Source organism: Osmerus eperlanus, chromosome 1, assembly GCF_963692335.1.
Source record: "Osmerus eperlanus chromosome 1, fOsmEpe2.1, whole genome shotgun sequence".
In the NCBI taxonomy this organism is placed as follows: domain Eukaryota; kingdom Metazoa; phylum Chordata; class Actinopteri; order Osmeriformes; family Osmeridae; genus Osmerus; species Osmerus eperlanus.
The window spans coordinates 26,874,268-26,888,875 of NC_085018.1; the positions used below are offsets into that span (position 1 = coordinate 26,874,268).

At 46.6% G+C, this 14,608-nt stretch overlaps 1 protein-coding gene and 1 long non-coding RNA gene across 2 annotated transcripts; both read left to right on the forward strand.

The window, feature by feature from the left end:
* Positions 1 to 2,198: 2,198 nt before the first annotated feature.
* LOC134035191 (uncharacterized) lies at positions 2,199 to 3,204 on the forward strand. Its single transcript, XR_009932328.1, has 3 exons — positions 2,199 to 2,473; positions 2,565 to 2,847; positions 3,020 to 3,204. It is a non-coding gene; the product is annotated as an uncharacterized LOC134035191 (long non-coding RNA).
* Positions 3,205 to 5,751: 2,547 nt separating this feature from the next.
* Positions 5,752 to 8,613, forward strand: camk2n1 (calcium/calmodulin dependent protein kinase II inhibitor 1). Its single transcript, XM_062473990.1, has 2 exons — positions 5,752 to 6,475; positions 7,282 to 8,613. The coding sequence occupies exons 1-2, from the start codon at positions 6,304 to 6,306 to the stop codon at positions 7,350 to 7,352; spliced, it is 243 nt and encodes an 80-aa protein (XP_062329974.1). The 5' UTR covers positions 5,752 to 6,303; the 3' UTR covers positions 7,353 to 8,613.
* The last annotated feature ends 5,995 nt before the right edge of the window (positions 8,614 to 14,608 follow it).

Below are 14,608 nucleotides of genomic sequence, written 5' to 3' on the forward strand. Positions count from 1 at the left end.
ATGGACACAGCAATCCTTTTTACCTGGTTACTGGTTACCTTTTTTCAAAAAATAAAATTTCAACCTTCCAAACTTTTTTTCAAAAACCATTTTCGAAAATATTTTTTCAACCTTTCAAAACTCTCAGTGAAAGGAGAGGAGAAGATGGGAGAGGAGAACTGAGAAGCCTAAAACAGAGCATATTAAATTAGAACAGAGCAGAGTACAATAGAGTACAGTAGAGTCCTCATCAAGTACTCATCAATGATGTAAACTTCAGTTTTGAAAAAAACTAACAAATATTTTTTCAACCTTTTGAAACTATTTTTCGAAATAATTTTTTAAACCTTTCAAACCTTTTTTTCAGAACTTTTTTTCACACACAATTAAAGGAGAGGAGAGGACATTTTTTCGAAAAAAGAATCAATGCTATTTGTCTTGTTGCTATTCTTTGCTGAGCTTCATAGCTTCGTCGAATATCTTAAGTTTGTTGTGATAACCAGGAAATGAAAAAAGGCACAATGACAAGAAATAATATTGATCATGCCACCAAATACAAATTAAAACTAAAGTAACAAGCCTGGCTTGAAAATGTAAGAAGTAGAAAGTACAGATATTTGTGTAAAACATTTTTGGAATGAAAGTGAATTGTGAAGTAAAGTACTGACACCAGAAAAATCTACTTATGTACAGATGCCACATCTTTGGTCATTGTTCTAATACAAGATGCTGTCTCCTGTATACAGGACATACCGGTAGTCTGTGTTTAGTCATTCTCATCTGTCACTCTGACTCAGCAGAGCTCAACTACAGTGATAAAAACCACCAACTTGTGTTGAAAATATTTCAAAATGTTCCCAAAGCAAAATCAAATCTTTTTAATTAGTTAGATGTTCTTTCTCTTTTAAACACATCAAAATAGTTGTGAATTTTTATCGGTTTGATTTTAAATATTATGCCGTTATTTTATATTACAGTTTTTTTCAACTGCTTACACACAAAATCCTTACTTGTCACACAATTTCTGAAACCTGACACTCAAAAACCAGAACCACACATCAAATCTGCAAAACAATACGCACATTTTTGGCTTTTGACTCAGTTTTCAATTTCATAAAACACTTTTTGCAAAACACAACACACAATTCTCCACGTAACACACAAAATTCCAACAGGAAGCATCTTGTTTTCCTTTTTCAAACACAACCAATCAAAATGACACACTAATTCATCGGTGCCTCACACTAACTCCTCACATGTGCAAACACTCATTGCTTTACTCAACACCAACCAATCATGGCTTTAGGCCTATAAATAGCCTAATTTGAGTCAATTTACAGTGGTGGTATAATTTGAACCTTTACTGTACAAATGATAACAGGTATGTAACAATGTACTGTAATGTACACATGTTCTAATGTACACATAATAGCTGTTTCAGCACAACACACGGTATACTACACACAAACATATATTTTAGCACCCATGCATCCATTGACTGCAGTGCACTGCATAATTGGTCACAGTCTGGTGGATTACTGTATCATACAGTGCAACAGTACAGTGACTGTAAGAAAACATTCTGACAATATTGTAGAAAATGGTATATATTACTGTATGCTAAAGTTCATGGCACACACAGACACACCATTCCGTAATCACCTTTTTCAAAATTAGGTTTGGTTTCTGTCCTACTACACTCTTTCTTTTGTACTGTGTAATACTGTATTCACAACCACAAATGCTTATAGTAAAGGAAAATACGTGAGTTTGGTTTCAATCTTGTTTTCATGTTTACCATGAATTTTTCATCATCTCTGCCATTTACTTTCAATCTTGTACATACAGTTTTTATTGATTGCTAACACACAAAAATAGGAACATATGACACAATCACCACAACTTGTAACTCATGTGCCAACTCTTTTAACCAATTCTGCTGAACTATAAACACATTTTGCTGCTTTAGACACAAATTTCAATTGCGAGCCACACTTTCCTCAAAACACAACACACAATTATCTGCTTTAAACACAGATTTCAATTGGTAAACCACACAGTCTCCAAAACACTACACACAATCCTCTTTATTTTTAACACTTCATCCATGCCAAAAGCTTCTTGTTTTCAGACAGAACACATTGTTATTCAATTAATAAAACTTCAATTTCCAAGGCTGTTGTGCAATTTATAATCAAGATTTTAGCAATATAAGGGACATAGGTGAGCTCCTGGTTTGGAGAGCAATGAACGACATGGAAGCACAAGCATTTCAGAGAGGCAGAGGAGTAAGGGTAAGAGGAGGACGAGGAGGCGGACGAGGAGGAGGAAGAGGTGGAAGGAGAGCAGTAATCACTGATGAAATTCGGGCCACAGTGGTCGACCATGTCGTGAACCATGGTTTGACCATGCAGGAGGCAGGCCAGAGGGTGCAACCAAATATTAGCCGCTACTCCGTTGCATCCATCATACGGACGTTCAGGAGAGAAAATAGGTAAGAAATACTAGGCCTACTATGACAGAAAAACTGTTGTATTTTTGTATTTAGAGTATTTTCCATTGTTCTGTATTTGTACATTTTGCAGAACTGAAAGATTACCCCGGCGTGGTGGGAGGGAGCGTACCTTCTCAGATGCACAGGAAACAGCAATAGTCAACATGGTTATGGCAAATAACGCATTAACCATAAGACAAATAAGGAATACAATAATCAATGACCAAGTCACATTCCCCAACATTCTCACAGTTGGCCAGGCTACAGTGGACCGTGTTCTGAGGCGGAACGCACTAAGAATGAAGCAGATATACAGAGTGCCGTTCAACAGAAACTCTGACAGAGTCAAAGATTTGCGCCATGACTATGTGCAAGTAAGTCTTACTCTATATATTCTTACAGCTGATTGCGTCCTATTACTGTAGCACTGACACATTAGTGGACTATATTGTAATCCAATTCAATGTTACAGTATTTTCAAGTGTTTTACAACAATGTGTAGGCCTATTTCTGATAACTACTGTAATATTGTCATGTTTGTTTCAGAGAGTTCTTGAGCTAGAGGCAGCTGAGGAGTCGAATACATTTATTTATATTGATGAGGCTGGTTTCAACCTCTCCAAAACAAGGCGCAGGGGCAGAAACATCATTGGACAACGCGCCATTATCAATGTCCCTGGCCAGCGGGGAGGGAATATCACTCTGTGTGCTGCCATAAACCACAACGGCATCCTCCATCACCACTCAATCATTGGCCCCTACAACACTGCCCATCTCCTCATATTCCTGGACACACTCCACAACACACTTATTCCACCCGACCAAATAGTCCATGCAGAGCAGCCCAGGTATGTTGTTATCTGGGACAATGTAAGTTTCCACCGGGCTGCTCTGATCCACAATTGGTTCACCAACCACCCACGGTTTTTGGTGCTTCCCCTCCCACCATACTCTCCATTTCTAAACGCAATAGAGGAGTTTTTTTCTGCCTGGAGATGGAAGGTATACGAACGCAATCCGCAGGCGCAGATGCCCCTGATACAGGCCATGGAGGAGGCATGTGGCAATATAGCCCCTGAGGCCTTTCAGGGCTGGATTCGCCACACCAGGTGTTACTTTCCCCGCTGTCTGGCCAGAGAGAACATAGCCTGTGATGTTGATGAGGTCCTCTGGCCAGACAGGATCCGAAGACAGGATGCAGCCTAATTATTTTGTCCTCCTTTTTTACAGTGTTTCACAGTATATATATTTTTATTTTACTTTTCTTCTTTGTTGTTGACTGTACTGGCCTATTCTTTATTTCACTTTTGAAACAAATAAATATTTTTGTTACTGTATATTTGTGTGTTGTTTCATATTGGAGTAAAAACATTTTACAGTTACATTTTACAGTATAACAATATGTACTAAGCCTAAGTAAGCCTATGGTATCACTGAACATGAAAAGGCAAAATGCTCCTGATAAGGCCTTCATACATGGTGTTTTCCCATTCATCGTAGTGTTTTCACTTGAGTACATCAGTGTTCAATCCATGCTTGAAAAGTCTACTCAAATAATAGTCTGTGTTTGTTGTTTGAAATCAAAATACAATTTTGAGGTGACATAACATTGTTTTGAAACCAAAGTAGCATTTTGCAGGAGTTATGAAGTGTTTTGAATTTTGTGTGAGTGGTTTTGGGGTTTGTGTTTAGAGTTTTGAGAAATCGGGGTAGGCTTTCAAAAAATGTGTGTTAGCAATTGATAAAAACTGTAAATGTACAAAGGAGCTCATGAAAGAAGAGCTTTAGGTTTTGAATAACTGAGTGTATATGATATACACAAAAATGTAATATAATGGCAAAAGTGTTTGCAACATGAGACAAATGTGTGCTTTTGAGACGTGTTTGTGATATTTTGAATGCAGTGCAAGAGAAGCGAGGCATTTTGCATTTTGTGTGTGCAGTTGTTGGATTTGTGTGTTAAGTTTTGAAAAAAAAGAGGACAAGTAAAAAAATGTGTGTAAGCATTTGAAAAAAACTGTAAATTACCACATTTTAAATCTTTGTGAATTTTCTGCTTGGTTCTAAACTGAAAAGATTTATTATTAACCCTAACCCTATAATGTCATGACAATCATGACTGCACAACCTAACAATATCACACCAAGAATATATAAACAGCTTCTATTATGAATGGGATACTAGACTACATGCTACAAAATGCTGTCGTAATGGTGTTACACAGTAGTGCTACATTGATATAAAAAGTGTTGAGAGTGTATGTGTGGGAGAGAGAGAGAGGGAGAAAGAGAGAAAAGGAAAGGGAGAAAGAGAGGGAGAGAGAGGGAGAGAGGGAAAGAGAGGGAGAGAGGGAAAGAGAGAGAGAGGGAGAAAGAGTGGAAGGGAGAGAGAGAGGGAGAGAAAAAGAGAGAGAGGGAGGGAGAAGGAAGGATGGATGGCCTGTACCTCTACACCTGAAGCTCCGTGGGGACAGGGTGTGTCCCAGCTGTACCAGGGACGTGTCCCCACTGACTCCTGTACAGGTGTCTCGTTTCATCATCTTTGACATGGCTCTGTAAGAAGATCTCTGGAGACAGAGACTGTGAGAAACTATATTTAGGGATGAACACCCGATCTCTTATATGTCATGTAAAGCACATCACGCTACACCTGCTCCTCCACAGAGGAGCCCAGAGAAAGACAGTAAGAAGGACACACTGGCTTAAGACAAAATCTTTAATTGAAGGGTTGTTCCTGCAGGGGTCTGATGGGAGTGTGACCCACTCCCTAGGCCACAGCCCTAACCCTAACCCTGTGCATGGAGCTGGCCTGGGCACTGAACACTGCCCTAACCCTAACCCTGTGCATGGAGCTGGCCTGGGCACTGAACACTGCCCTAACCCTAACCCTGTGCATGGAGCTGGCCTGGGCACTGAACACTGCCCTAACCCTAACCCTGTGCATGGAGCTGGCCTGGGCACTGAACACTGCAAGTTTCAAGAGTCATCTTTTCTCTTGGTAATTGGAAGGTCTTCACTGGTGTCTCAAATGAGTCATGTCATACATAACCTGAGAAAATACTGCCATCATCTGGCTAGGTGTCATGCGTGTTCTCATCGGTCCATGGAACAGCGGTTCATGGCTTCTCAGAGGAGATCAGTATGTAGGACTATACCATGTTGCCTGCATCCCAAAACATTTCCACCAACAGATATATTTAGTTAGAGATAAAATCTGAGTTTGGGACCCACAATTTCAGTTTGGCCATTCCCTGTCTTTTTTTGTAATCACGGAATATTCCTGCAAAAATACGAAACAAATTCCATTTGTCGACACGTTAATGGCTAGAAAAATACCAGATCCCGGCGAGTGGAACATCCAGCCAGCGCGAGGACAACTGGATGTTTCTCTGGGCTGCACCAGAAAAGCCCCGGCTCGCCTGCGTGACGCGCTCTCTCCCCAGGTCTCCCTGGGATCCGTGTTTTGCATCGTTCCCCTATTTGCATTTCTCAGTCAGATTTTCCGAGCGACGGTCCAGCCGCTCGAAACCAACGGGCGTATCACTGCTGTTCTACAAGCGACTTCATTTCCAAAGAAATACGCACGGAAACCGTTGGAAATTTTGAATAATGTTGCCGAATCTTGGCGAAGGGGGAAATTGAGGAAATTCTTTTTAATCGCGTTTTGTTGCGCATCAACGGAGACACGTGCCTTCGAGGTAAACAGAAAGGGCTCGCTAGATCGTGTCAGCACGTTTAATTTGTTTTCTCTGGTTTATTTACCACAAAAGGGCTAGACGTCAAGACATCTATTTGCCTTTGTGCGCCTTGGTAGTAAAGACGCCGTTGGAAATGTCGGAAGTGCTGCCTTTCAACGAAGAAAAAATGAGTCATTATGGAAATGAAGGCGACGAGGGACACCTTTCCTTCACCTGTCGCCTTCAAGACACCAACAACTTCTTCAGTGGCTCACAGAATGGCAAACGCCCGCCGAAACTTGGACAAATAGGCAGGAGCAAACGGGGTAACTAAATTGAGGCATTCACATGTTTTCATGATGGTATTTTCAATGTCTGTATGGACCATATGGATGTAGGACCACTCAGATGAAACCCTACACCTTCACATTGACACAGCCAACCAAAGCTAGGCGAAATGAAGCAAAAATCGATCCGTTTTTCTGATAATCTATGTCAACCATGGTTTACACGAATTCTATTCGCATTGCAACATAAGTTGAATGCGCAGTGCGTGCGTGCAATTGCCTTCAAATGCGAATGCTGACCAAGTCGTGCTGACTACCTCCCTGTAACACATGCATGGTTGCTGCGAATGAGTTAATGTCAATCTATGAATATGAAAAATGCAACCTATTATTGAGCGCCATACAATAGTTTTTGAAGTGTGTGTGTGCGCAGGCTCACATGCATGTTTGTGTGTGTCCTGCATGACTAATGACACATCTCAAAGAATTTACTCAAGAGTATTACAGATAACTGTTCTAAGGTTTGGTCCTTGTACAGAATACCCCCCCCCCCCCCCCACACACACACACACACACACACATACATACAACCCCCTACACATACAACTCCACACACACACCCCACACACACATACACCCCCCCCACACACACACACACTCCCTACACACATACGTCCTCCCCACACACACAACACAAACACACACACATACCCCCCAGTACACACATATAGCCCCCCTCACACACACAGGGTTATCATGGCATCCATTCTAAACACAGTATGAAAACTAACTTGCTAACTTGGCTCAGCTCCACATGATCTTTAACCCTAAACCTTTTCTCACAGTTGTGATCGAGGACGAGAACGTCGACGACACACAGAAAGATGTACCAGAGAAGACCCCTCCAGAGGCTTAAACCATGATCCCCCTCATACACACCCTTTCTTAAACCATGACTCCCCCATCCTCACACACACACACTTTCTTAAACCATTACCCCCCCCCCCCCACCCCTCCATCTCTCACACACACTCTCCCTGAATAGACATTATAATTTTTTATTCGATATTAACAGTTTTAATCCAAAGACACTGTATATAAGCACTTTCATGCGGCAGCAAGCACTTCCAGACCTCCCGGTTGTGACGGTGGCCTGGTGGAGCAGATGGGAGGAGGTGGCGGAGGGATACCCGGGTGGCGGAGGGATACCCGGGTGGCGGAGGGATACCCGGGTGGCGGAGGGATACCCGGGTGGCGGAGGGATACCCGGGTGGGCGACTCAACCACACCGTCTCCAAACACCTCCAGAACACCTGAAGAACACAGAGGAAAGGGTTCCTGCAGTGGAGGGAAACTCAGCTACACATAGTCAGGAAGAGGATAGATAGAATATGAAACGTTCGATACTAAAGCACACACTATCAATCAAACCATGTTACCATGTTTTTCTGCCCTTGACTTTGACGAGTGCAATTCAATACGACATAACCAAGTTTGTAAATATTGAAACAGTAGCCCACATTTCCTTGCACAAGTGGAAAACAGCAAAATGGTTAGTCACAAGCCGTCTGTATAGAAGACAATATTTATTGATCCTTGGGATACATCTTTTTGCAGTACTCAAGGTCTGAGAGCGTGTGTTTTGTATGTGGAGAATGAAAGTGGATTTTCCTTTTTTTACTTATGAATTTTGATGTTGCCTGAGTGTTCTGTTACCATCCTGTAGAGTGGTTTATATTCTGTACGACAGGATGGTTTATATACTGTATGTCAGGATGGTTTATATACTGTATGTCAGGATGGTAAGCTTCCAAGGCCCAGGCCTGGACTGAAACTGTATACACCCTGTTGATAAAACTATTTATATTGCATTGCATATTATCGTGTGTGCCAAATATCTTAGGGAGATATACCTGCAACTTGTTCTTTTGTGCTTTCTATACATTTACTGTACACTTTATTTGTTTGGGTGCATTGCCATTTTTCAGGGCTCTTTCTTAACACACTAAAGTACCAGCTCATGCATGGCAAAAAAAACCTACTGGGATCATGCATGCACAGCAAAGCGTTCTGAAAACCTTGTATACAGCTTTGAATGACTTCATACTGAGTACTGTACCTATTCACTGATTTGTACAGTAGCCTAATATCTTGTAATAAAGATTCTGAAGACGTTATTTTACAGTTTACAGTGTTCATTGTGGTCCGCACTGCAGGCTGATGTCTCCCAAATGCTGAGAAAAAAAACATGAAATGGAAAGATAGTGAAGAATGGAAGGAAATCAGACTCCATGTGAATGATATAAACACCATCCTTGTTCCCCAGACTGTCAGCTTGTGTGTGACAGCAAGAGGGGGCGAGTCAGCAGGTTTCTCTGTGAGAAACATAAATTCCTGTTTCTACAAAGAAGGAACAAAAAACAATATGGCTGGAGGAATAAGGTTGTCATGACAGGATATCGAGTGGACAAAATGTACAAATTGGTGTTGGGTCTCGCCATAGAGTCCTCCATAGTTGATGTGAGGGCATGTATGCAGACCTGCATCTCTGACGTCTCACTCTTCAGGCCCGCAAAGCGTCTTCCATTTCCCTGTTCCAAAGGGAAAGGAGTCAAGGCATCTCCAGCTCCTGCTGTGAACCCTTTAAATCTCAGTCCCTCTCTCCTCTCTTTAACTTCGCTCTGCACCCTGACCTGCAGCGCTGCACCCTGATCTGCAGCGCTGCACCCTGACCTGCAGCGCTGCACCCTGATCTGCAGCGCTGCACCCTGACCTGCAGCTCTGCACCCTGATCTGCAGCTCTGCACCCTGACCTGCAGCGCTGCACCCTGACCTGCAGCGCTGCACCCTGACCTGCAGCTCTGCACCCTGACCTGCAGCCCAGGGTAGCATGATGAGACCTGACGTTCTGCTCGGCTCTGGAGACGAGGCTCTGTCAGCGTAAGCTCCGCCCACCGAGATACCAGGACTCACCGTAGTCCTCGTCCTGCTGTAGGCCACAGCAGCACATTCACCTGGGCTGGTTCAGCTTCTGTTCTCTCATCTCACCACTTGTGTCTCCTCTTCCTCTCCCCTCCTCTTCTTCTCCTCTCTCATCTCTCCTGTCCTCTCTCCTCATCTCTCCTGTCCTCTCTCCTCTCTTCTCCTCTCTTCTCTCTCCTCATCTCTCCTGTCCTCTCTCCTCTTCTCCTCTCTCTCCTGTCCTCTCTCCTCTCTTCTCCTCTCTTCTCTCCTCATCTCTCCTGTCCTCTCTCCTCTTCTCCTCTCTCCTCTCTCCTCATCTCTCCTGTCCTCTCTCCTCTTCTCCTCTCCCCCCCTCTTCTTCTCCTCTCTCCTCATCTCCTGTTCTCTCCTGTCCTCTCTCCTCTATTCTCCTTACCTCTTTCCTCTTATCTCTTCCTCTCTCCTCTCCAGTCTTGACAGACATGAAAGAGGCTGTCTGGGCTGGCTGCCATGGTAACGGATGCACCTTGTGTTCACCAGACGCTTCAGCGGAGCGCTGGCTTCTTGATACAATCTGGATCTTCCTGGAATGTTCTCCTTCTTCTGTCCTGTGTGTCGCTGTTAAACATCCCCCACCCTCTCCCCCCACAGTTTCAGCACACCGCTATGAGGGAGCTGGTGGAAGTGTCCCATACCTGGCATTCCTTCTTTCTGTAACAAGCCGTTCTCCCCCCATTTACATTTAGTCATTTAGCAGATGCTTTTATCCAGAGCGACTTACAGTAAGTACAGGGACATTCTCCCCGAGACAAGTAGGGTGAAGTGCCTTGCCCAAGGACACAACGACATTTGGCACGGCCGGGAATCAAACTGGCAACCTTCTGATTACTAGCCCAATTCCCTAACCGCTCAGCCACCTGACCCTCCATGGCCCACCTCCCCCTTCACCTCCTCATCTTTCTCCCCCATTCACCCCCCCCTCAACCCTCCCCCTTCACATCCACCTCTCTCTTCAGCTCCACTGCCATTTACTCCCTGGTAAATAACTACCATCTATGACAGTGATCTACCAGTGAACAGCTCTAATGTCTCAAAGGAATGGAATGATTGAGCTTATTTAAAGGGTCGGGCTTTGCACTGAGATACTCTGCAATGGGAGGGCTTTAAAAAGAATCCATTGTTATCTGGGTGATTGTGTAGTTAATGGTTTGTGTTGGAGGACTCTGAGAAGAGTGCAATCACTGGGCTCTTGAGAGGGCTGGCAGGAGTGTGTATCAGTGTCGGGTTATGTAAGCTGTGACAGGTAGACAATCTGGGGAGAGAGAGCGTTGAGAGGCCAGTCTGACATGAGGGGAACCTCACTCTGGCAATGCCCTCGGAGAGACACACAAACAATGGTGTGACAGTCAGACTTTTCAATTGGAAACTCAAACACAGACCCTGATGCTCTGCTCACAAACTCAGACTACCTTTAAAACATCCCACTAAGCTGTCACCTGTGAGCCAACAGACAGACAGGCATTGCAGACAGACAGGCGTTGCTGACAGACAGGCGTTGCTGACAGACCGGCGTTGCAGACAGACAGGCATTGCAGACAGACAGGCGTTGTTGACAGACAGGCGTTGCAGACAGACAGGCATTGCAGACAGACAGGCATTGCAGACAAACAGGCGTTGTAGACAGACAGATGTAGGTGGTGAATCGTAAGGCCGGAGACGCTTGGTGTTTGTCCCCGGCTTGGGAAACCCTTCAATTCTGGTTAGATGTTCAGGGAGATAATTGACTCGTTAATATCTGACTCAAATTTTTAGTAATGTGCACAAGTGCGTTACCTATAACCTTGAGCGCTAAACAGTTAGTGGCATGAAACTGGCGTAGGTAAAAATCGTCTGATTGATCAGAGCACCGACCTTAAAGTATGCATACTCACTAATCAGTTGTTTATCTCTACTATAATATGGATTTAACCACCAACCTAGCATGTAAACCGACGACTCAGAGGCTCCGGCATTTCCTTCGGAGCGTGGACATCCACTGTAAGTAACTCAGAGGCCTTAAGTTAAAACCTACTTCAAAAGTGTCTGTTTATAATCAGTATAGCCGCATCGACCCAACTAGATCAAGGTTTTCACCGCCGTGAGGGGTGAGGCATGGCGAGGTGGGGCATGGCGAGGTGGGGCATGGCGAGGTGGGGCATGGCGAGGTGGGGCATGGCGAGGTGAGGCATGGCGAGGTGGGGCATGGCGAGGTGGGGCATGGCGAGGTGAGGCATGGCGAGGTGAGGCATGGCGAGGTGAGGCATGGCGAGGTGGGGCATGGCGAGGTGGGGCATGGCGAGGTGGGGCATGGCGAGGTGAGGCATGGCGAGGTGGGGCATGGCGAGGTGGGGCATGGCGAGGTGAGGCATGGCGAGGTGGGGCATGGCGAGGTGAGGCATGGCGAGGTGGGGCATGGCGAGGTGAGGCATGGCGAGGTGGGGCATGGCGAGGTGGGGCATGGCGAGGTGAGGCATGGCGAGGTGAGGCATGGCGAGGTGAGGCATGGCGAGGTGGGGCATGGCGAGGTGGGGCATGGCGAGGTGAGGCATGGCGAGGTGAGGCATGGCGAGGTGAGGCATGGCGAGGTGGGGCATGGCGAGGTGGGGCATGGCGAGGTGAGGCATGGCGAGGTGGGGCATGGCGAGGTGGGGCATGGCGAGGTGAGGCATGGCGAGGTGGGGCATGGCGAGGTGAGGCATGGCGAGGTGAGGCATGGCGAGGTGGGGCATGGCGAGGTGAGGCATGGCGAGGTGGGGCATGGCGAGGTGGGGCATGGCGAGGTGAGGCATGGCGAGGTGGGGCATGGCGAGGTGAGGCATGGCGAGGTGGGGCATGGCGAGGTGGGGCATGGCGAGGTGGGGCATGGCGAGGTGGGGCATGGCGAGGTGGGGCATGGCGAGGTGAGGCATGGCGAGGTGGGGCATGGCGAGGTGGGGCATGGCGAGGTGAGGCATGGCGAGGTGGGGCATGGCGAGGTGGGGCATGGCGAGGTGGGGCATGGCGAGGTGGGGCATGGCGAGGTGGGGCATGGCGAGGTGAGGCATGGCGAGGTGGGGCATGGCGAGGTGGGGCATGCAAATAGCTGCATGTGAACAGATTTGCATATGAATGTTGGTGTCTGTGTTTGTCTGCAGGTTGCCTGTGTGCTAATCTGGAAAGTCTGGTTTGGACGGAAATTATACTGGGAATTGTTGCATATATACTAGCTACCTGGGAATAGTTACATATATACTGATACTCATACTAGCTACCAGTAATACTGATACTGATACTAGCTACCAGTAATACTGATACTGATACTAGCTACCAGTAATACTGATACTAATACTAGCTACCAGGAATACTGATACTAATACTAGCTACCACTCTCCTGGGGTGGTGAGACACGCTGTGAGTCCACTCTCCTGGGTTGGTGAGACACGCTGTGACTCCACTCTCCTGGGGTGGTGAGACACGCTGTGACTCCACTCTCCTGGGGTGGTGAGACACGCTGTGAGTCCACTCTCCTGGGGTGGTGAGACACGCTGTGACTCCACTCTTCTGGGGTGGTGAGACACGCTGTGACTCCACTCTTCTGGGGTGGTGAGACACGCTGTGACTCCACTCTTCTGGGGTGGTGAGACACGCTGTGAGTCCACTCTCCTGGGGTGGTGAGACACGCTGTGACTCCACTCTCCTGGGGTGGTGAGACACGCTGTGACTCCACTCTTCTGGGGTGGTGAGACACGCTGTGACTCCACTCTTCTGGGGTGGTGAGACGCTGTGACTCCACTCTCCTGGGGTGGTGAGACATGCTGTGACTCCACTCTTCTGGGGTGGTGCATGCTGTCTTCATAGGACTGCAGTTGACGTCTGACAGGTTTACAAGCATGATGGGAGTCTGACAGACGAGTCCTGTTAGTTTCTAATCCTTTCTCTCATAGCAAAGCGAAACCTGCAGAATCCTTATTTTAGCAAATGAGTGCAACAGACAGGCAGGCAGACAGACATACAGAAATGTAGACAGAGGCCACAGTGTGTTATCATCAAACAGGAGTATGGGGAAGCTTACAGAGAGAGAGATAGAGAGAAGGAGAGAGAGCGATGAACAGACAGATAGAGGGAGAGACTGGAAGAGACAAGACATGGAAGGAGAGAGAGGTAGAGAGAGAGATGGAGGGAGAGAGAGGTAGAGAGAGAGATGGAGAGAGATAGAGAGACGGAGGGAGAGAGATGGAGAGAGAGTCAGAGAGGGAGACAGAGAGAGGGATCCAGACTCAGTATGTTGAAACGTGCGCCAGAGAGAAACAGTTCAGACCCACCGGATGGTTGTCATGGCAACCGTTCCCGGCTCTTGCCGGCTTTGTTGCTGTGAAGTCTGGGAGGGAGACAAGGGGCATCATCACAGGAGCTGGTGGAAACCAACTTCTAGACTCTTCTACTGTTCTGTCTTCGCTTATTGCAGTTACTGTAAAATACATTAAAATGTGTACTAGAACAGTTGTAACTGAATTGCTAGAGCGTTCGTTAGTAAGTTTGTTTTCTACTTCTATGGTTTGACTCATTGTTGAGAAAAAGCACTCCTGTGCCAGAACAACTGTGTGTTGGGTCAGTGGCTCTGTTGATGGATGCTGTGTCAGGGAGCTTTCAGACAGCCTCTAGGACAGACAGCCTCCAGGACAGCCTCTAGGACAGACAGCCTCTAGGACAGACAGCCTCCAGGACAGACAGCCTCCAGGACAGACAGCCTCCAGGACAGACAGCCTCTAGGACAGACAGCCTCCAGGACAGCCTCTAGGACAGACAGCCTCCAGGACAGACAGCCTCCAGGACAGACAGCCTCCAGGACAGCCTCTAGGACAGACAGCCTCCAGGACAGACAGCCTCCAGGACAGACAGCCTCCAGGACAGACAGCCTCCAGGACAGCCTCTAGGACAGACAACCTCCAGGACAGCCTCTTGGAGACAGCCTATAGGACAGACTCTAGGACAGACAGCCTCCAGGACTGCCTGCAGGAGAGACAGCCTTTAGAGACATACATATAGAGACATATAGACATATAGAGACATACTGCCTGCAGAAGAGACAGCCTGCAGGACAGACAGCCTCTAGGACAAACAGCCTCCAGGACAGCCTCTAGGAGACAGCCTCTAGGACAGACTCTAGGACAGACAACCTCCAGGACAGACAGCCTGCAGGAGAGACAGCCT